We start from the raw sequence: 22,685 nt of genomic DNA on the forward strand, positions 1-22,685 counted from the left end.
AAAGAAGTGGTCACACTACATGTACTTGATTAGGTCACGTCATTGTGCTGGGAGCAAGGCATATCCTGCTGAGTAGGCGTATGCAAACTAAACTTTTAATCTACATGTACCGGTGCTTTTCATAAAGAAATGTGTATATAAATAGAAATCACTTTGAAATAAATAAACATGGTCAAAAATAATCTGGAAAGCAATAAAACGGTTTGACCTATCAAAATGATAAAGACAATATCTTAAAAGCAACTTTAAAATAATAAAAAAAATGTTTTTTTCATATACATTTAAAAAAAATAAAAGCTTGAGAAGTTACACATTCTGTATTTTGGTGTCTTGTTTGGAGTATCCATTGATTAGTTTTTTATTTTTTTTATCTACACTAGTGAATGAGTAATAATTAATGTAACCTTGGAGAGTACATTAATGAATGAGTGAGTGAGTAGGGTTTTACGCCGCTTTTACCAAAATTCCAGCAATATCACGGCGGGGGACACCAGAAATGGGCTTCACACATTGTACCCATTTCGCGAATCGAACCCGGGCCTTCTGCGTGACGAGCGAACGCTTTAACCACTTGGCTACCCCACCGCTCCTTTATCTGCACTAAGTGTGTCGGGTTAGTCTTATATTTTCATCTAAACTGACGGGCAAAAAAGTCTTCTCACTGAAATATCGTTTTTCCATCAAAATCATAATGAGCGAATGTGATATAGTACAAATGCGGGCGACACAGGTGCACATATCGCAAGAACCTTTGGCCGCTCCAGACGATCGATATCCACACTTTTCTAACGTTACAGACTTTACGTTATCCGTACGATTGTTGGTACGTGGAATGGTACTGACCCCATGACCCCATGACCCCATGACGTCGATGTCTCAAAATGCAATGCGAAGAACTGTACGACGTTACCAGCGACGTGACTGGCAGACAGTACTCTTCACGAACGAACGTCTCGTCACTCTGCATCGGGTTGATCAAAGACGTAAATACGTCTTTGGGTTGATGGAACAGTCCGCGTGTACCGCAACTTCCCGAGGCAAGTGAGTGAGTGAGTGAGTGAGTATGGTTTTACGCCGCTAGTGACCATAAATGGTATACTGAAATTTCAAGGAAAATGTAATCAAGTTATCAAGCCAGCTGCATTGCTATTTATACGTGGACGGCCGCAGGAGGCGGACACACTCTCGGTCAGTCACCCGGAAACAACATTAACAGGAACAATTTCAGTTTTACAAGTTTCGATAACAATAACGATATTCGTGTTTGTTTTCCTTTTTCTGACATTAAAACACGATAAGTTTTTTATGCCCAAGAGTGTCTACTGTATGGGTTTACTGAAATAACTTTAAATTATTTTCTCTCAACAAAGGCAATCCCCTTTTTCTCCATCTCCGCCAGTAGAGGTTTGTAGACGCTGGGGGTAATCGGCATCACTATTCCTCGCTCAGTTATCTCCCCTGGAACACATACAGCATTGAGTGAGCAATGATAACGTCACTTATTATAAAATTTGCTTCACACATTATACCCATGTAGTGGGAATTGCTAAGCGTGGCATTAAATATCCATTCATTGGTTGTGTTCAGCGCCGCTCTGAAAAAAATAATTTTAGTTTGATCACATCAACAACTTATATCAGCTTGATGTTCGCGGATGCCTAAAGTGATGCAGGTCGTACATGTTTATGACTTTAGTGAAACGTATGTGCATGGGGATGTTGTCACAATCGTGGAGAATCTTGGATTCGAACTCACGATTAACCTGGAGGATCCTTGCATGGATAAGGGCTTTAACTCTGAACAGAGAGTTTCGGCAGCATAACCCACTGCAAACCAGTTCCACTGTTGGTCCGCACAGCCAGCTGAGGGATTTTAGTCAACAGGTGGCGGACAAATAATGTTGCACAAATCTGTCTAGTCCTGTACCATGACCGTGGAATATATTTATTTTATTTAAAAATATAATCTAGATATGCATACAAAAGCAAGCCTAGCCAGCTCAAGCTAGCTCTATTCCACCATGACCGTGGAATATATTTATTTTATTTAAAAACAAATCAAATTATGCATACAAAAGCAAGTCCAGCCAGCTCAAGCTAGCTCTATTCCACTCTGAAATTAGCATAGGGATTTTTTTTTTTTAAGAGTCAAGAGTGAGTGAATGAGTTGGGTTTAACGCCTCTTTTAACATTATTCCAGTTATATCACGGCGTGTCAGCTTAATGTGGGAGGAAAGCCCGAAGTGATGCAGGTCTCACACACTTACCACTTCGGTGGAACCAACGAGCACGGGTATGGTGCTGACAAACCTAGAAACATAATCGGGGCGAACCGGGATTCGAACCCACAATCATAGATTTCTGGCGTGTCCAGGGGACGCAACTCTGCACAGCGAATCGCGGCGCCTTAGACGACTGGGCCACCCGTGCCCCCTTTTGAGTCAAGAAGGATATTGTGTAATATAAGATTTCAGAGACTAAATGTTAGTCTAAAATCTGTCCCATATTTGGTTAATGGTGCGCACATCTGTTGTGTCCTGGGAAGAGCTCATTTGATGATGTGACACTATCTTCCGCAAAACTAGTTGATGTCTAACGAACGCATGTCATTGCGTCATCGCTGCCATTACGATGTTTCACGCACAGCTGTCACTACTCGGCAGAGGTACGATGTACTTTCGTGTTTTGGTGAGAAGCAGTGCGTGCGAAACAAGTTTCACGTGATCACATAAGCTCCGTCCCCTCATGAATTTAAGTACACCCAAGACCATTGTAGGATTCAGGGCTCTACACACGTCAATGAAAATAAACACAGAGACATATCTACACATCGAAAGTTTTGGGTGATAAAATTACTGATGTTACTTTTGGCAAGACACATTTAACGTACATTCGTCACCACTCGCCCCTTTCCGTAATCTGGCTTGTCCCGGAATAACACTAGTTGGTCGCGAATGACTTAACGTAGTCGGTATTTGTTCATTCGATACCGAGGACCAATGAATGCTGTGTTTAGTTTTGTCCAATCGCAGCCTACGATACATCAACCACCACCCGTCTACTCGTTTTGGTACATCTTGACAGGAGACCAGTCAACACAATCCAAAGAGCCATCACTGTTGTCAAAAAAGAAGATGGTGTTCCTGTCAGTTATTGCGCCTAATGTTTCCGAATCAAAACGGTCAACCCAGTTACCATTCAGTATCAACCTGACCGCACTGGATAAACAATGGCCGACGATTTTGGCCATGCCAGTGTGCTTTCCGGCATCCCCGTACACTGTCAGGCCCAACTTCCGGGTCTCGCTTGAGCCGTCGGGGAAACTTCCGGTCACCGTCATAACCAACAGGCCCACGTCGCGTTCATCCGGCCCTGGAACAATTATAAGACATAAACAGCGGACCCGAGTTCATGCAATGTAACCAAACGACGCCCCAACGCGGAGGAATCTCTAAATTCTCTCATTCCAGCTATATAATGGTGAACTGTAAAGTGTCGAGACTGGAGCAGATAATCCCGTGATTGATATCATAAGCAATGATCGACGTCATCGGGATACGTTGATACGGCATCAAACAAGTCACCGAGATTGAACACCCGACACATTGAGTCGCCTCGTACGTGAGTGAGTATGGTGTTACGCCGCTTTTAGCAATATTCCAGCAATTTCACGACGTATGACACCAGAAATGGGCTTCACACATGTAACCCATGTGGAGAATCGAACCCGGGCTTTCGGCGTGACGTCGCCTCTTACGACCTACACATTTTTTGATGGGGACCTATTATAACCCGGAAATTTCTACTGTGCTAAAGTATAGGTCTGACCTGTGAAACAGACATTATCTCTGTTAGATGATGGTGGGAACTAATTGCTGGACAGGTAACAGTGTCTTTTAAATTACACGAATCAAACTCTATAGGTCTGCCATTTTCTCTGAGCCGAGTGCCTCTTAAACAGTTGCCGGAACATACCCATCATAAAGTCGCGCCGTTTTTCCATGTAACAAACGAAGGTGTCAAATGGCGTCCCTTTCGGTTCAATTTCTTCAGATCCAAGAAAACCAAGTCTACAAAATGTAATTGATAAGGTAAAAGTGAAGTTCATTCAAATAACATTTGAAATGTCCTACATTTGTCACGTATTGTTCACTGTCATGGGAAGCTATTGTGTCATACTGTCAGAGCTTCCGGAGATTTATGATATTAAAAACACAATTTTTTAATATCATAAATATATTAAGTGGGCAAGTTTAAAGCTGCTTTGAATACTATTTCAGTTATATCCCGGCGTGTCAGACTGACGTTGGAGGAAAGCCCCAAAGTGATCTTAGACCCTACCGCTTGAGGGCCGGTATGGTGCTAACAAACCTAGAAACATTATCAGAAGTTTCTGGCACACCAAGGGGATACAACTCCGTAGAGTTACCGCGCCTTGAACGACAGTGCTTCCTGATATATATCGTTGAATCCGATCCTTAATCAACGTATACTACTAGTACATTATCCTATCAACGTTCACACATGTGAACAAGTAATTGTGTTAAACTAGTTGATTCAACTAGTTTGACTATTGACTGAATGCATGGCTAACTGCATTCGTCACAACTTTCTCCGTAACCATCTACCCGAGGCAAGGGAGTTAACTGACAGTAAAAGTCCAGATTCCCTCCTTGCCGAACTAGGCAGGAATTTCTGGGCCCGATAGTAGCACCACGATTGGCTACTACGAGTTATGTCCCTCCTACGTCCGTCCCATTGACCAATCAGATTCCACCTCTCACTTCACTTGCAGTTAGCTTGAAACAAAATGGTGGCGTCCAGTCACGACGATCTGATCTAATCAAGATCTATATTGTAATTTTACGTGTCTTTCTTCTCGAAGGGCATTAAATCATGACTTGATTAGAAACTTGAAATGATTTGGAAAATATCTGTTGACGCCGAGTTGGTGGTACACATGCTTTAGGAATCCTGCAATCGACCGAAATCTGCACGGCTGTTGACGAACCGGATGTCGATTTCGTTACGCGATTTTGATTGGGCTATGCAAAGACTCGTTAGTCCAGCCAAAATATACCTCCATAATTCCAGTCTAGTTCGGCAAGGATGGAAACCGGACCTTGTCTTCTGTCCCGAAGACAGTTACATCTTCCATGTAAAAGAACTACTCAATATTGGGATAAGACGAGGCCACGAGAACTTACTTTTGGACGATGTCTAATTGGTCTCTTCCTCCTAGTTTGTCCTTGACCTTCAACTTCAGGATTTCATCTGTGGCATTATAGTTCAATCCCAGCTCGTGGCAAATATAGTTTCTCTACGGAAAATGAAATAATCATACTGCAGTGAAAAAATGTACATACTGACATTATCAATGAAATATGATAATTTGCGATTGGATTCATGTTTTTGGTAGTTGAGGAGCATATAGTTTCTCTACGAAAAATAAAATAATCATATTGCAGTGAAAAAATGTACATACTGACATTATCAATGAAATATGATAATTTGCGATTGGATTCATGTTTTTGGTAGTTGAGGAGCATATAGTTTCTCTACGAAAAATAAAATAATCATATTGCAGTGAAAAAATGTACATACTGACATTATCAATGAAATATGATAATTTGCGATTGGATTCATGTTTTTGGTAGTTGAGGAGCAACTGCACTAACTTGTTTATCCAGAATGTGTTGTGCTATATGATTTTACCTAGGATTGATTAAATACAGCTCAACTCAGGTCAATGACATGGATCTCAAACAGCACGTAGGCATGCTAAAAGACAGGTTTGTTAAAATGTAGTGGAAGTTAGCGATAGTTTCGTAACCGTTCATGTTTAGAAATTACATTAATTTTGACGATTATGTAAATTGGTTTAAAACATCAGCTCTCACAAATTGTGTTGGAAAAAGACAGAGAAATCCTAAACTGCCGGTGCTGGTTCAGCAGCGTTACAACTGCGCTAAGTGGTTAAGGTTATCCCTTGCTAGGGTTGTCTTGTGTCACGGGGCCTTGACTGTCTACAAATAATTCACCTGCAATCATCCAAGAAAAGGGGCGGTCGGGTAGCCTAGTGGTTAAAGCGTTCGCTCGTCACGCCGAAGGCCCGGGTTTGATTCCCGACATGGGTACAATGTGTGAAGCCCCTTTCTGGTGTCCCCCGCGTGATATTGCTGGAATATTGCTAAAAGCGGCGTAAAACCTCACTCACTCACTCACTCACTCATCCAAGAAAGGCTCATATGAAATACTAACAAAGCAAATGAACGTCACTATATTGCGTACCCACGTGACTCCTCGTGTGTCTGGGCGTAGTAGGTCGTGGTTGGAGGTACGGTAAAGGCCAAGTTTCATCAAGCTCAGTATACTAGCACAGAACCCCTAAGAAGGAAACACAACTGGATTATCATAAACATTACTGAACAGCTCCGAGTGGGGATTCCGGGTTAGATTAGGTCCCCAGGAACCTCTGCTGGTCGTAAGAGACAACTTGATGGATCTGTGGTCAGACTGGCTGACTCGACTGATTGCGTGTCATCGTTTCCAAAGGCGTGGGACGTAGCTCAGGATGTGAATCACTGGCTTGTCTGGTCCAGAATGGAATATTTACAGCCCGTCGTCAAATAGCTGAAGTATTTCTGCAGCTTTAAACAACAACAACAACAACAACAACAACAGAAACAGCAATGTAACGTGTTCGTGAGCTACCCGTGAAGATCCGGGTTAAAATTTATCTACAACAACTCATGCTTGTCGTAAGAGGCAACTAACGGATCGGGTGGTCAGGCTCGCCGACTTGGTTGATGCATGTCATCGTATCCCAATTGCGTAGATCGATGCTCATGATGTCAATCACTGGATTGTCTGGTGCAAACTCGATTAGTTACTGACCGCCGTCATATATTTAGCCGGTTTTACGTTTATACCTCCCTATACGCAAATAATAACAAAACCGGTATGTTCACATGTGCTTGGATGAATTTTGACGGCTGCGCGTTCGGTTCCGTTTGGCGCAGTCAAATGAACAGGTAACATTGTGTACGCAATGTGTGTACTTCCCGATTGCTCCATACAAATGATTCGTTAACACGGACGATGTTTCTGGCAAAACAGTACACCCTGCGGTACAGTTACACCCCGTCAATCCGTACCCCCTTATGCCCATATACGACGAAGAATATCCCGAATCACCCCGAATAAGAATTTTTTCATGTTCGTAGATAAATCACAATCATTTCTTGAAGATCCTAAATGAATCTTATTTGATTCCTAAACATTCATACAGTTCGTGGGAGTTTTTGTTTGTCAAAAACTTTTGTTGAAGGGTTCCCGAATTGCAATATCGTAATCCATTCGTAATTCATTATCATGTTCCGTAACAGCTTCGTAATCGATTCTTTTGCATTCTTAGCTATTCTCAGCGATTCGTGGCTCCCAAAATGTCTTGTCCTCAACCCGAAACCTTCCCGAAACAGCCACGAATGTCCCGAGTCAACTACGAATCATGTAACAATTAAGTAAGAACAACATTCGGCATATTATATTTGCTCAAATTTAATAGGAACGTGCTCAGCCCCACGTTGGGCGCCAATGTAGCGGTCATAAAATTTCCGAGTCCCGTGATGGGATTCGAGCCACGGACCTTCTGATCCGAGGTCGGACGCCTTGTCCACATGACCAAAGAGGTTAACCCCGTCAGCAAGCTGACAAGGTAAGGATGTCATCTGTGTGATTCCTGGCATTCTTCATTTTTTCAACCCGATTAGGCACGAAAGTTTACATTATTGGCCGAGTCATCACGAATTTCGAAAGTTTCCGATTCAGGGTGATTCGGTATATTCGTGGTCGTAGTGAAAGGGGGGTAATTCCGCCTTGGGGTCACCCTTACTGGAATATATATATATATATATATATATATATACCGACGAGGAGCCGTGTCCATGTATCCAAATTTAGCTGGAAACCGTCTGGATTAACGAGGTTTCTATATACCACAACGATCTGCAGATATCCGGATCGGGGACGACAACTTAGCGGTATACAGCGCAAACATATCATTCGTGACCAACTCGTGCCCGTCCGAGACAAGCCGAATGGAGAGGTACGGACAGGGGTACTCGTAGGGCTATAGAAATATCCGATTGTTGATGAAGCAATATATATAATTTCCTTCACTATTCGGCTTGGCCCGAAAGATATTCGAGTGGTTCCGATGTGGCAATCAGGTTGTCAGCTGCTCCCTACAGTCGGATGCTGAGGATCTGTCCTAACTTCTCAAAGAACCAGAATCAGATTCGTACCTTTCCGTTGCCTCGGCTTGCCGGAGTGACGCCAGATGGCGTGAATGTCCACAGACCTATCAAGGCCTCCACGGAACCCTTGAATTTCCAGAGTAACATCCACGGATATCCACTATTATTCAATAATGGCCTCGGGTATGCTCTGTGTCAATAATTTATTGACACAGAGCATACCCGAGGTCATTGGTCGTAAAGGAAATCATCGAGCCACATCAAAAGGAGTTTGCCGAGATGTACGTACCCTGTATCTCATAGATCCCTTGAAGAATGTGTGGACTGTCTCTATTCCGTAGAGGGGGAGAAGCCTTGGGTTGAATCCGTAGGGAAAGCTCTCCAGTTTGAAGCCTTGGCCAATGTCAATGTCCTGCGCAGATTCCATAACGGCAGTCCCCGCTGGTAGCTCCGTCATCTGTGGGTGAGGAGTAGAGGTGTCAGTGTCGACACAGTGCTTTAGACACGATAACAAACCGATGTTTAACGAGTTATCTCAAGAAACTTGATATACATTAAGCTGATTGGATGTTGATTGGATGACCTTCGTATTATCTCTAAGGACTGGGTTTAATTTCTGAGAGAAAAAAATCAACATCTGTTGATAATTGTGTCAGATGTCAAGGTTATTTTCAAGGTCTTCATGAAAAGACTTAACTATGGAATACTACAAGGGACATGGTCGCGTTGTCACACTGTGGCCTTCTTTTTGATACACAAGCAAAAAAAGTGTCAAAATTATCCAAAGCGCGACATTGTGACAATGCGACAATGGCCATTTGTCGTATTGTCGCATTGTCGCGCTTTGAATAATCTTTTTATTTCACCAAAGCGCGACAATGCGACAACGCGACAATTTCCAAGGTCAAAATATGTCGCATTGTCGCGTTATCGCCCTTTTCGATTAATGGTGCGCATGCGTAGGAAGTGAATTAATCTACGCATGCGCTGAAATGGTTATACTCCTTTTCAAATTCCTCTGGTCTTTTGTTAGTTCCAATGGTTCTAAAACCAAAGTAGCAAAGGCCATTCAGAATGATGCATCATCGGTTGAGGTTGATGGTCATGGTTACTCGTGAGATAAACACCAACAAGAATTGTTACGATAACAATTAGAGTCTTGTGGTCTCAATGCGTCTAGGATCATGGTCAAACTTACCAGGGGTCACATTGCAAAAACAAAGCGCAAATTTACCTCATGAATATTTGGTTTTGTTTCATGAAAATATACATCTTTTTCTGGTCTATGTAAATTCGGGCGAATATTTAGCTACTTTCTCAATTGTGCCTAGTCGCATAATCATCTACGGTTTCGATTTTACCTTTCCGTTTTTCAGATAGGCGCTTGCCTTTGTGTACTTCCATAGGGCGTTTCTGGGGCACCAGCTGAAACACAACAGACATATACTACTCAAAAGAAGTTAAAGAACCACCCGATTTTATCATTTTACTATTTTCAGTCTTGCCAAGAGTGAATGAGTTGAATTTTACGCCATCTTGACATGCCAAACTGTGATCAGCTTACCTAAATTTGTACTTGAGAGGATTGTTTGCGCTTTCCGGAGCCGGAAGTGCTCCGCCCAACAGTTCATAGGAAGTCACCTAAAGGAGAAAATTATAATTATTTTCTTAAGACGTGTGGAAACTTACTTTGAGGGAATGCTTCCTCACCCTTTAAAAGACAACTGCATTCGTATTGCTTGTCACTAAATTGTTATGATCGATATGCCGTCGCAAGCTCATTAAAATCAGATCTTAGTTCTCGCTACCGCTGAACAAAGATCTGAGGACACCCCATTACGGGTCACGTCAGACTGACCTTGTGCGAACTTTGACCGACCAATGGAATGACTGACAAGAAGTCGACATTAGCCAATCAGAAGGCAGCTTTCTCGTGCTTCACAGCACTAATTTCAAATTGGTAACTTCGCTTCGAAACATATTTTGACAAATTCTGAAAAAAAATAATACAAAATTTGAAACCTGAACAAAAGAACATTCTGGAATGGCTAATAGATAGTCTAAATTGTATACATTCAGTAGTTAAGCCCGTAACTATCGATCGGAATACCCCGTGTTAAAGTTTTCGAGGTTGCATGATTCGAAATCACATTCCGACTGTCACTTTCATGATCTGGTAAGCGACGCTCTGATTGGTTGGATGAAAGGTCGTTCTGACGTGACCCCTAATGGGATGTCCTCAGATCTTTGTTTAGCGGTAGCGAGAACTAAGATATTCTTTTAATGAGATCGGAGCCGTCGTCTTTCAAATTTGATTTTAATAATCATTCGAGTTATAATGTAAGAATGCGGTAATGTAATAGTGGGGGTAGGAGTTTCAGTTGTAGTGTAGGGGTAAATATGTTTACGTCATGTCCAAACTTAGAGTTCAGTTGGTGGTGAGCGAGCATGGTGATACACCACGATTCACAATACGGGCGGATCTGAGATGGCACGGATCAATGGAACCTTGCACGGGAGAAGAACAAGTTCAGATAGTATTGGCCGTAGTCCTGACGTCACACGTAGTGATACTGAGAGCATGTGCAGTAGCTTGTATAGAATGACGGTAGTAGTGATAGTAGTGGGGAAGGAGTAGTAGCAGCAGCAACAGTAGCTGTGGTAGTTGTAGGGTGTTGTAGTTGTGCGGCATCAGCAGCAGCAGTAGTTGTAGCAGTAGTAATAGTAGAGTAGCAGTAGTAAATGTAGCCGCAGCAGTAGCAATAGTAATGATAAAAGCAGGAGCAGCAACAGTAGAAGTAGTAGTAGTAGTGCTGTTGTATGAGTAGTGCGGCAGTAGTAATGAAAGTAGTAGCAGTAGTAGTAATTGTAGCAGTAGTAGTAGTAATAGTAGTAGAAGCAGTAGTAGTAGTAGACGAAGAAGCAGCAACAGTAGTAGTGCAGTAGTAGTAGTAGTAGTAGTAGTAGTAGTAGTAGTAGTAGTAACTGTAGCAGCAGTAGCAGTAGTAGTAACTAGTGCAGCAGCAGCGGTAGATGCACCAGCAGCAGAAGTACTACTAGTAGTAATAATGGAGTACGCCATACCGTTCCTCCTCTTCGCTTAATGTCATCGAAAGTTCTCGTGGCGCCCATATGATCCATGCCAGGGTTGATTCCCAACTCACACAGGACCGTCAGACCGGCATCCGACGCTCTACAACAAAGCGCTGGCTTCTACAAACACGTGTATTCCATACGTGTCTTCAAGCACAGGGGCTTCCTAAACTAGGACTTACAACTAAATCTATGTCATCTCACTGTTCTTGATTCGTCTGTAAACATGGATTAACGCCATTGGCCTGGTGTTGCCTGGTCCACCCAATCTTGCCGCTTACGGTAAGCTGTGAGGGTCACGCGGTAGATGTTGAAATTTGCCATAATTCCTGTTATTGTACAGAATTCTCTTGCGCAGAATAGGAAATGAACTTGTGTTGGGTGTAAAGGGCCCGTAAAATGTGTAAGTATTAACAAAATACCTAAGTAACAACATGTAAATCATAAGTAGCAATGCTATAACAAATGTAAATGGTGTAAAAGGGTAAATTGCATGTTGAAAAGGTTGATGTGTGTATCACCTACACTGTGACGCCATTGAAAGTAATAAAACCGATACTTTGTAATTACGTTTAAGAAATATATTTGATTGCAACACAGCGAGATCTTACACCATCTTACACGAGGCTGGTGCTGGCATACCAAGAATCACACACCACGATCATAGGATTCTGGCACCCCAAGACACGCAACTCCGTATATCAAGAAATGATACCGTCTGGCCTTACTCCTTGTGTAGCTTCTGTACTTCCGGGTCAACATAACAGGGGGTCACAAGGTGCTTCTTGAGCGACACACAGGCCCGGGCAATGTCTGGTACCAGGGACACATGCACCAAACTGAAACACGATACACGTCCATCATCTGACGATAGAGGCTGTTATGAAAGGCATATAACACTTACATCCGTTGATATGGCACACAAATGTTTTTTTAATAACACTTATATCAGCTGCTGCGACAGAAAAAATAACACTTATATAAAACTGATATGACAGACAAATTACACTTACATCAGCTGCTATGAAAGACAAATAACACTTATATAACATGATATGACAGACAATTTATACTTACATCAGCTGCTATGACAGACAAATAACACTTATATAACAAGAAATGACAGACAAATTACGCTTAGATCAGCTGATATAATAGACAAATAACACTTATATAACATGATATGACAGACAAATTACACTTAGATAACCTGATATGACAGACAAATTACACTTATATAACATGATATGACAGACAAATTACACTTAGATAACCTGATATGACAGACAAATAACACTTATATAACATGATATGACAGACAAATTACACTTAATAACCTGATATGACAGACAAATTACACTTAGATCAGCTGATATGATAGACAAATAACATTTATATAAGCCTGATATGACAGACAAATTACACTTAGATCAGCTGATATGATAGACAAATAACACTTATATAACATGATATGACAGACAAATTACACTTACATCAGCTGATATGATAGACAAATAACACTTATATAACCTGATATGACAGACAAATTACACTTAGATAACCTGATATGACAGACAAATTACACTTAAATCAGCTGATTTGACAGACAAATAACACTTATATGACCTGATATGACAGACAAATTATACTTACATCAGCTGATATTATAGACAAATAACACTTATATAAACCTGATATGACAGACAAATACACTTACATCAGCTGCTATGACAGATAAATACAATGTGTAAGTATATTGACCAAATATAACTGACATGCTAGACAAATAACACTTACAGCAGCTGATATGACAAACAAATACACTTAGATAACCTGATATGACAGACAATAAAACACGTATATCAGTTATGACAAAAAAACACTTACATCAGCTGCTATGGCAGATAAATTACACTGGTGTGTATGACAGACACAGACAAAAAAAGCACTGTATAAACTGATATGGCTATTACATTAGAGGAATAGAAAGCTAAATGACATATCTTCTTATCTTGCATCCTTCCATAAAATTTCATGCGTCAGCATTCTCCACACTCTGGAGCACAGAGTACATGAGAACACCATCTGCAGTGACGCCGAACCCATGACACCGTAGCAGTACACGAGTGTGTTCACGGTATGCAGAAAAACCTTAAAGTTACCATCACACCATAGTAGTTCTATTTGTTCTACCCTGTTCTAAACAAAATACTAGAACGGGCTGTAAACACGGTAGACGCGTAGTTTGGCGTTAAATACGATGTTCGTTCATAAGCAGTCATCAATACGTCTATCTCGTTCTTAGCCAGTATGCTGTCCGTTTGTATCCAGTTCAGATCGTGTAAAAGTGCCCGTTCACCTCATCCCGACAACGTTTCGAAGCATTTCGAGCACGTCCGTAGCCGATCTCAACCCGTTCTTTACCAGTTCAATCTCATTCTACCTCGTTCACAATACGTCCAAGCCAGTTCTTACTAATTCTTAACCCGACCTACTCGTTCGCAGTACGTCCTCATCTCGTCCCAAGTGCGTGTGTATTCGCGTCCTGGCCCGACTCCCATGGATACCGAGCGTGTTGTAGCCAGTCTTCATTCAAGTTCAGGGCTCCGAGCTGTGCACATCATGCCCCCAGAGAGAAGTCGACCCGGTCGGTGTGCACACGTACTGAAATTGATGTCCGACTGCACCACGTCGTAACGCGTCCAGTAGTTTCGAAGTACGGCACTTCCGTATGAAGTGCGGCATTTCCTTTCGTAATACGTCTTTCTCGTATTAAGTACGTTGTCAATCCGACTAGTTGCAGAACGGGGTGGTAGGGGGATAGAATTTTGAGCAGACTCGTCCGAGCCCGTCCATGAAGTTCATAAACAGTTGGAACCCGTTCGACAACATTTTCACGAAAGTATAAAGAACTAGTTTGGTGTGATTGGGGTTCAACGTTCTTGACTGTCCTGGCGAATCATTCTAGCGTATATAATGCAAGTTGTTGAAGAAATGCTAGGACAAGAAAACTTGAAAAACCTCTTTTTATTAATTGCTTTACTGAACTTTCCGCTACATACATCGGTTCACACAACTTGATCATTGTTATATCCGTGGGAAAGCTCGTTTCTGGGAGAAGTACTAGTCGGCTGGGTTAGAGGCATTGAAACTCAAATTTTCAGTTGAGTGAGCTTGTGAGCTGTGTAAGCATATTGATAGCCGGTACACTGCAATACCATGCCGGAGTTCAACATTGATACCGATTTTACAGAATACTGACTGAAAGCCGTCCAGTCCGTGTATGATATTGTTCTTGTAGAAATACATACATAATGCTATTGTCAATACTGTAACTATATTTCGAAAGTTGCATGTAATGTAATGAAATTTGGCCAAATATGCCCTTCCATAGAGGCCATATAGAAGTCCACAGATGGAAACGTTACCTTAGCATCATATCTGGATATGTCCTTGGAAAACTGATATATCATTTTCTTGAAGATTACTTTCATCGTTATAACTTCTGCCTAAATATCACTGAACGTGCATTTTCTTACTGACCACTATAACCGTCAACCAGCGCGTTCAGTAACTGATACGTGATATTTTGTCCTAGGGGTAGAGCTGATTTTAGTAACAATGCGTGATATTCAGTTGTCCATTAAATTGATATTATTTATACACACTGAAAACGTGCTCAGCGTACACACTGTGGCAGTCAACATTATGCCTTACATTTGGTTTTGCTTAGTTTACAGATCCAAAGACATTTTGAATTGGAAATCGAGAAGAAAATAGATACAATCAGAATGAAAAGTTTTATTTTTACCACCGACGGGAGAGGATCGCTTCAACAAACAAAAAAATAATCAAAGGCTTTTGTATAAAACAACATTTGCTTCGGCTGGGATGCATGGAGTATCTTATTTTCTACCAGATACCAGGACATGGTTTACTGTCTCACGTGTCCACCTTGGCGATGTAGAATTTCCTCGTTTGTCGCGTTAATGTTAAACCCTTTAATCAACTGTCAGACCAACCAATACTTAACACTGAAATGCCGTTTTATAAAGACCCAAACCAGACAATATTTCTATCTGACTACCTGACAACGATGTCGTGTTCGGCGATGAGCCTGTCTCTGGCATTCTTGTCCTGTACGATGTCCACGCATTCCAGCCTTGCTCCCGGACAAAACTGATGAACTTGCTCCAAATTCAATATCCCCCTGCTTGCTGAAATTGGAAAATAGAGATGCTGTATTAAAGAATTTAAATTATTTATAATCAATTTGCCACTTTGAAAGTGAGATTTGGTTTTAGTGAATACTAATACAATAATATACATATTTTAAAAAAACACACACAAAAAACCACCCAGCATGTCAAGCATACATTAAACCCGTGCATAAATCAGTTTTAACATTTGCGGAATTTTTTTACAATCTATAATTCAGCATTGTTCTAAATATGCCTGGCATTAATAATTTTTAGAATACCTGACCAATATACAATGGTACCAATTAATGTACATTCCACTTACTTGAAAAGAGCAAAGAATCCCAACATTTCTATTAAACACTTTTAAAAACGTACATGTATTGCAGTAAAGACCAATATTACCCAAAGTAGGAAACCTATTGTGAACATGAAATCCTTAAAACGATCGAAAGCATAATAATCTAATTCTATATAGAGGTCACGAAAAGCAAATAGACTAGAATGGTTCCAGAACCAGTTAAATGAAGCAAACGAGTGGGTTAGCGAGTTACATCCAAGGCCTATGAGCTTGGTGTAAAGACTTGGTCCTAGACATTTACCGATGTTGTTAAAACTACGAACACGAGTACGGTGCACTCGGATCCACTCGGCTTATTCCGCTGCCTACCGAATGGAGTAAGATACCGACAGAAAAGGGATCGTAACATGTCTAAGGAAAGCAACCCTGCCGAGGAAGTTGCCGTTCTTTTAGTCCAATGTCCCATGTTATTTATCTAAGCGGTTAATATGTTTTAACAATATTTATTGTGCATGTTGATGAAGAGATGGCGTTCCCAACTAACTACTGTTTGTATATACATGTATGTTTACAATACCAGTTTCGAGGCTTTTGAGTTGTCAAGTTGTTTTTAAAGTCACGCCGACTCGGATCCGTTCTGCAACATGGTTGGAGGGCAGCCTATTCCTATTGTCCCTACGTGACATAGCGGCGTATGACATGTACTCTCTAAAATACATTTATGATACGTGATTCTCTTACCTGCAGTGACGTGCACGTCCTTCTCCCCGGCCAAGTCCTCGTATACCGGCCCCGACACTCTACCGGCCCCCAGCACCAACACTCGTCGCTGTGTGGACATTTTTTGTTATCTGCAAGGAACAGAATCCAGCTTCGACTGTGACCAAGTTAATTGATTCGGTTGATTCGTTGATTCAAATATAGTATTTAGCATTCGTTGTAACCACCCGACTGTCATTGTATTACGTTTATTGATTCGGATCCAAACACAGTGTAGAGAATATTTAACATTCATTGTGACAACCTGATTCTCAATGTAACACGTTCATTGACTTAGTTGCAAACAAAGTATAGAGAATATTTAACATTCACTGTGATAACCTGATTCTCCTTGTAACACGCTCATTGATTCAAATGCAAACACATTGTAAAGATATTTAACATTCATTGTGACAACCGGATTCTCCTTGTAACACGTTCATTGATTCAAATGCACACATTGTAGAGATATTTAACATTCATTGTGACAACCGACCCGTGAAGATACGGGGTAGAATAGGTCTTCAGCAACCCATGCTTGCCGTAACAGGCAACTATGCTTGTCGTACGAAGCGACTAACGGGATCGGGTGGTCAGGCTGGCTGGTGGTCAGGCTCGTATGACCTTGTAAAACGTTCATTGATTCAAATGCAAATATGGTGTAGAGAATATTTAACATTCATTGTGACAACCTGATTCTCCTTGTAACACGTTCATTGATTTAGTTGCAAACACGATGTAGAGAATATTTATCATTCACTGTGATAACCTGATTGACCTTGTAAAACGTTCATTGATTCAAATGCAAACACGGTGCAGAGAATATTTATCATCCATTGTGACAAACTGATTGACTTTGTAAAACGTTCATTGATTCAAATGCAAACACAGTGTAGAGAATATTTAACATTCATTGTGACAACCTGATTCACCTTGAAAAACGTCCATTGATTCAAATGCAAACACAGTGTAGAGAATATTTAACATTCATTGTGACAACCTGATTCACCTTGTAACACGTTCATTGATTCAAATGCAAACACGGTGTAGAGAATATTTATCATCCATTGTGACAACCTGATTCACCTTGTAAAACGTTCAATGATTCAAATGCAAACACGGTGTAGAGAATATTTATCATCCATTGTGACAACCTGATTCACCTTGTAAAACGTTCAATGATTCAAATGCAAACACGGTGTAGAGAATATTTATCATTCATTGTGACAAACTGATTGACCTTGTAAAACGTTCATTGATTCAAATGCAAACACAGTGTGGAGAATAGTTAACATTCACTGTGATAACCTGATTGACCTTTTAGAACGTTCATTGATTCAAATGCAAACACGGTGTAGAAAATATTTAACATTCACTGTGATAACCTGATTCTCCTTGTAACACGTTCATTGATTTAGTTGCAAACACAGTATAGAGAATATTTAGTACTCATTGTGACAACCTGATTGACCTTATAAAACGTTCATTGATTCAAATGCAAACACGATGTAGAGAATATTTAACATTCATTGTGATAACCTGACTGACCTTATAAAACGTTCATTGATTCAAATGCAAACACGATGTAGAGAATATTTAACATTCATTGTGATAACCTGACTGACCTTATAAAACGTTCAATGATTCAAATGCAAACCCGGTGTAGAGAATATTTAACATTCATTGTGATAACCTGATTGACCTTTTAAAACGCTCATTGATTCAAATGCAAACACGATGTAGAGAATATTTAACATTCATTGTGATAACCTGATTGACCTCGTAAAACGTTCAATGATCAAATGCAAACACAGTGTAGAGAATATTTAACATTCACTGTGATAAGCTGATTGATCTTATAAAACGTTCATTGATTCAGTTGCCAACATAGTATAGAGAATAATTAGCATTCATGGTCACCACCTGATTGTAATCGACCCGTGACGATTCCGGGGTAAAATAGCTCTTCAGCAACCCATGCTTCCCGTAAAAGGTGATCATGCTTGTCGTAAGAGGCGACTAACGGGATCGGGTGGTCCGGGTCGCTGAATTGGTTGTTGCATGTCATCGATCCCAATTGCGTGGGTCGATGCTCATGATATTAATCACTTGATTGATTGGTCCAGACTCAATTATTTACAGACCTCCGTCATATAGCTGGAATATTGCTGAGTGCGGCGTTAAACAACAAACCACCAAGCCAATCATAAGTAATCATTTAGCAATGTATTTCTTAAACCTCTCGATGGTGGTATGTGTGACACAAAGGAGAATACAATTGTCTTTTCTATCTCTATGTTTGAAGGGAATAATATACTGCAGGGCGAAAGAAACAACTGTTTACCTCACAGTTGATTGTATCATATGTTTCATTTTCAATTTAATACATCTTCAGTTAGCGACATTATATCCAATAAACAACAAAAGTGAGCGTGGCTCACTAATACCCCCGACCCGCCTAGTGTGTCAGTAGTTACAAATTAAATAGCTAGGATAGGGTTAGGGTTTGAAAAATTAATAAAAAAATGGAAAATTAATAAAAACATTTGGTTTCTTTTGACTGCATCCCTCCATATGACACAGATTATATGTAGTAAATTTGGGGTGAATCCACGGAATAGTTTAAGAGAAATCGCGCGGACAACATTTTCAGACGGACGTTAGGGTTTGAAAAATTCATTTACAAAATGGAAAATTAATAAAAACATTTTTTTTCTTTTGACTGCACCCCTTCATATGACACAGATTATATGTACTAAGTTTGAGATGAATCCACTGAATAGTTTAAGAGAAATCGCGCGGACAACGTTTTCGGACGGACAGACGGACGAAACCTTGGTATAACTATATACCCCCGACATTTTGTCGGGGGTTTAATAAAGGCGACTAAACTCTTTCCATATTCAATAAAACGTCGATTGTACGATTCCGACTATATCGTGACCACGTGTTTCTGAATCCCTATCAAACAGTGATGATGTCAGGTGTTCGCGAAAAGGTGAGCGTATCCTGCCCCATCGGTGGTACCTGTCACAAACACATGCAAAGGCAAGCCCAATGTTCACCTCAAAAGACCCGGGAACATACCGTACAAGTAAAAATAGGGAAATGCATCGGACATCATTTTGTCACTGATGCGTCAAATTTGGAAATGTCCTCCACATGTGTACCATAAAACATTTTGAAAGCTTTACTGAGGCCTTGAATGCTGTAACTTTGATCAAACAACTTCTGAGCAAGAGTCGTATGACGCTCTTTGAAATCTTGGTAGAAAGGACATGCGGGATTGTTGTGAAATGTAAACACCAAAACCTGGAGCTGCTGGAATACGGCTCGACATGAAGAAAGAGCTGATTATTGGAAAGTTGAAGTCATCCTTCTTGTCATACAGTCTTGTGGAGTGTTTTGTCCATGTGAAACCCATTGCTGGTGTCCCATGCCGTGATATTGCTGGAATATTGCTAAACGCGGCGTAAAACCATACTCACTCACTCACTTTTGTCACTCTAAAACCTTATGCATAGATCTAGATATGAAACAGATGACGCGGTCTCACTTGTATCCTATATTTCTATTGTTCAGATTGGTAAATCAATGGAACGGAATTGGCTATTTGATGGTAATTGAACGATATCAGATCATCGATATACCTGAAGCTTAAGTTAAACTTCATTTTGATTTTGCCAATCCGAACACAAATTCCCATTCATATGCATAAAGAAACAGGTGAGCAAGAAGGGGAGCACAATTGGTGCCCATGGGGAATGCCTACTTCTTGCCTAAATGTCTTACCCCCAATATTTACATAGATGTTATCAATGAGGAAGTCCAGCGTTTCACATATTGTTTTCTCAGTAAACTTCGGATGGATTTTGCTTTCATTTTTAACAAATTGTCCTGAACCTCTGAATATAGATACGTAACTGTATCTGTGTTCAATGCGTTTTGTGACAAAAGCCCAATGGATCAATGTTTTGACAGAATGGCATTTGGTTCTTTTCTGAGACTGCAAAAAGTCAAACAAATCCTGTGGTTTTTTTGTGAATCACCATGGTATTAATTACACTTGTCTACAAAAAACTTTCTGTGAACATAAAGAATGTCCTCCCTTGTATTAAGGATTATAGTTAATCTTTGAGACATGGCTTTGATGGTGCAATATATATCTCTATGTACGGATTTTTATGGAGCTTTGGAATCCAGTACAAAAGAGGAATGGATACGTCTTCAGGTTCTTCAGTCATGTCAAACATTGGTAGTACGGGTGCATGGTTTTGCCAGATTCCTCAGTTAACATACTGGCCTTATATGTGACATTATTTGATATTTCACGTATACCAAGTTCGTTGATCAAACAATTAATGTAGTGATGCTTACATATAATGGTTATGTCATTTGAGGCCTTGTCAGTGGGAACAACAACAGACTTTTCATGTAGGGTAGCCAAAGTATTAACAGTACTTGCGCTTAATCAGCACTCAAAAGAATACTTCTAATTGGTTTTATTTAAAAAAATATAATTTGATTTAAAACATTGAAAAATTATAGAAACATTGCGTAATACACGACTGCTGATGGCTATATCAGACACCTTATCTTTGAAATCAGTAAATTTGCCTTGCATCGGCACAACTTTACATTTCAAGCTCCTCGGTTTTATAACAGTGTATGAAAGATTCATATCTGCAAAATATACTTTGATGATAATTATTCTCATTCCTAATGTCATTCTCATTCCTAATGATGAGCAAGCGTTAGGCATCAAACTCTAAATCAGTTTATAATTTTACTGGGGCGGTCGGGTAGCCTAGTGGTTAAAGCGTTCGCCCGTCACGCCGAAGACCCGGGTTCGATTCCCGACATGGGTTCAATGAGTGAAGCCCATTTCTGGTGTCCCCCGCGTTAATTTGCAGGAATATTGCTAAAAGCGGCGTAAAACCATACTCACTCACTTATAATTTTACTCGCAACTCTTCCACACAACATTTTTTAAGTTAAATTTTTAAAATATTTAATTTACATTTCATTTTTTCATTCTTTCCGTGAGATAAGTGTCACATTTAAATTGTTTTATAGGCATTACTTAGAAGTTGACGGATGACAAGGTAGACACAATTTTATGGATAACAACAAAAAGCGACGTTTCGGTATAGATCCTTATACAGTTGTATACATTAAGCCAAATAAACAGGACAAGTAATATTTAGGATCTATACCGAAACGTCGCTTTTAACAGTATTAAAGAAGTTGTAAAATTGTGTCTACCTAAGTGTCATACTTTACAAGACAATGTGGATACATGTATATATCTTTATCAACTTACGGCGTCAGTGACGGGATGGCGGATGTGATCAGGAGGATGCAGATATTAGTTGTGGAGAATGTCAACCCTAGAGGTTTATATAGTAGTCACCTGAAGCACATACACACGGGGGCGCGTTCATCGACTCAATACAACTGACAGAATATAATCTTAATTATATACACGATATGTCTACACACCTTGACAGACTTAACCTTCCATATCTCCGTCTCTACATGTCTATCGTCATATGATTAGCATATGAAAAACCTTTGTATGTAATAATAACGTAAAGGCCCCCTGTTACTGACTGAGAAGGTATAAAATTCTAAAGATTTTTTTCTGGTCTGATAAACAAGCGGAGAATGTGCATTTGCACCTTACTTCGTGCGTCAGTCGCATCATCCATGACGACGACGAGTGATCCGCGGTTCATTCGCAGGACGACGACCACGTGTATCGTATGAAAACAAACTAGCAAAAAGTGAGGTCGTCGTGGAAACGGAGGTAACGCCATCTTTGAGGCGCACGCGACCGGAAACGGAGGCGCAGCCCTGTTGGAGGTGCGCAAGCCACCGGAAACGGATGCGACGCCATCTTGGAGGCGCACGACATCGGAAACGGATGCGACACCATCTTGGATGCTCGCGCAGGTCTCAGCATGCCCTGCGCGCATGCGCAGGTCGCGTGACCGGAAGTGTCGTCACAGAGGTCGCGTGATCCTCTCGACCAATCAGAAGCCAGGAGCGGTTCCAGAGTACTGCTACCAACTAC

General features: G+C 40.7%; 1 protein-coding gene across 1 annotated transcript; it reads right to left on the bottom strand.

The window, feature by feature from the left end:
- Positions 1 to 1,083: 1,083 nt before the first annotated feature.
- Positions 1,084 to 21,979, bottom strand: LOC139445830 (alpha-aminoadipic semialdehyde synthase, mitochondrial-like). The gene is made up of 13 exons (XM_071227059.1): positions 21,933 to 21,979; positions 16,592 to 16,701; positions 15,438 to 15,567; positions 12,079 to 12,189; positions 11,342 to 11,450; positions 9,822 to 9,898; positions 9,619 to 9,682; positions 8,547 to 8,714; positions 6,291 to 6,386; positions 5,207 to 5,319; positions 3,975 to 4,069; positions 3,195 to 3,371; positions 1,084 to 1,458 (listed from the first exon to the last, which is right to left on the bottom strand). The coding sequence occupies exons 2-13, from the start codon at positions 16,689 to 16,691 to the stop codon at positions 1,352 to 1,354; spliced, it is 1,347 nt and encodes a 448-aa protein (XP_071083160.1). The 5' UTR covers positions 16,692 to 16,701; positions 21,933 to 21,979; the 3' UTR covers positions 1,084 to 1,351.
- Positions 21,980 to 22,685: the final 706 nt, after the last annotated feature.

This window comes from Haliotis cracherodii, unplaced genomic scaffold, assembly GCF_022045235.1.
Source record: "Haliotis cracherodii isolate W230 unplaced genomic scaffold, xgHalCrac1.p SCAF_6, whole genome shotgun sequence".
NCBI classification, from domain to species: Eukaryota; Metazoa; Mollusca; class Gastropoda; order Lepetellida; family Haliotidae; genus Haliotis; species Haliotis cracherodii.

Excerpts from the sequence above, each read along its gene's own strand:
- LOC139445830 (XM_071227059.1), bottom strand. The coding sequence starts at position 16,691 with ATGTCCACACAGCGACGAGTGTTGGTGCTGGGGGCCGGTAGAGTGTCG. Across the intron at positions 9,899-11,341 it reads TTAAGCGAAGAGGAGGAACG|GTGACTTCCTATGAACTGTT; the intron begins GTATGGCGTACT and ends TTTCTCCTTTAG. Across the intron at positions 5,320-6,290 it reads ACACACGAGGAGTCACGTGG|AGAAACTATATTTGCCACGA; the intron begins GTACGCAATATA and ends CATTTTCCGTAG.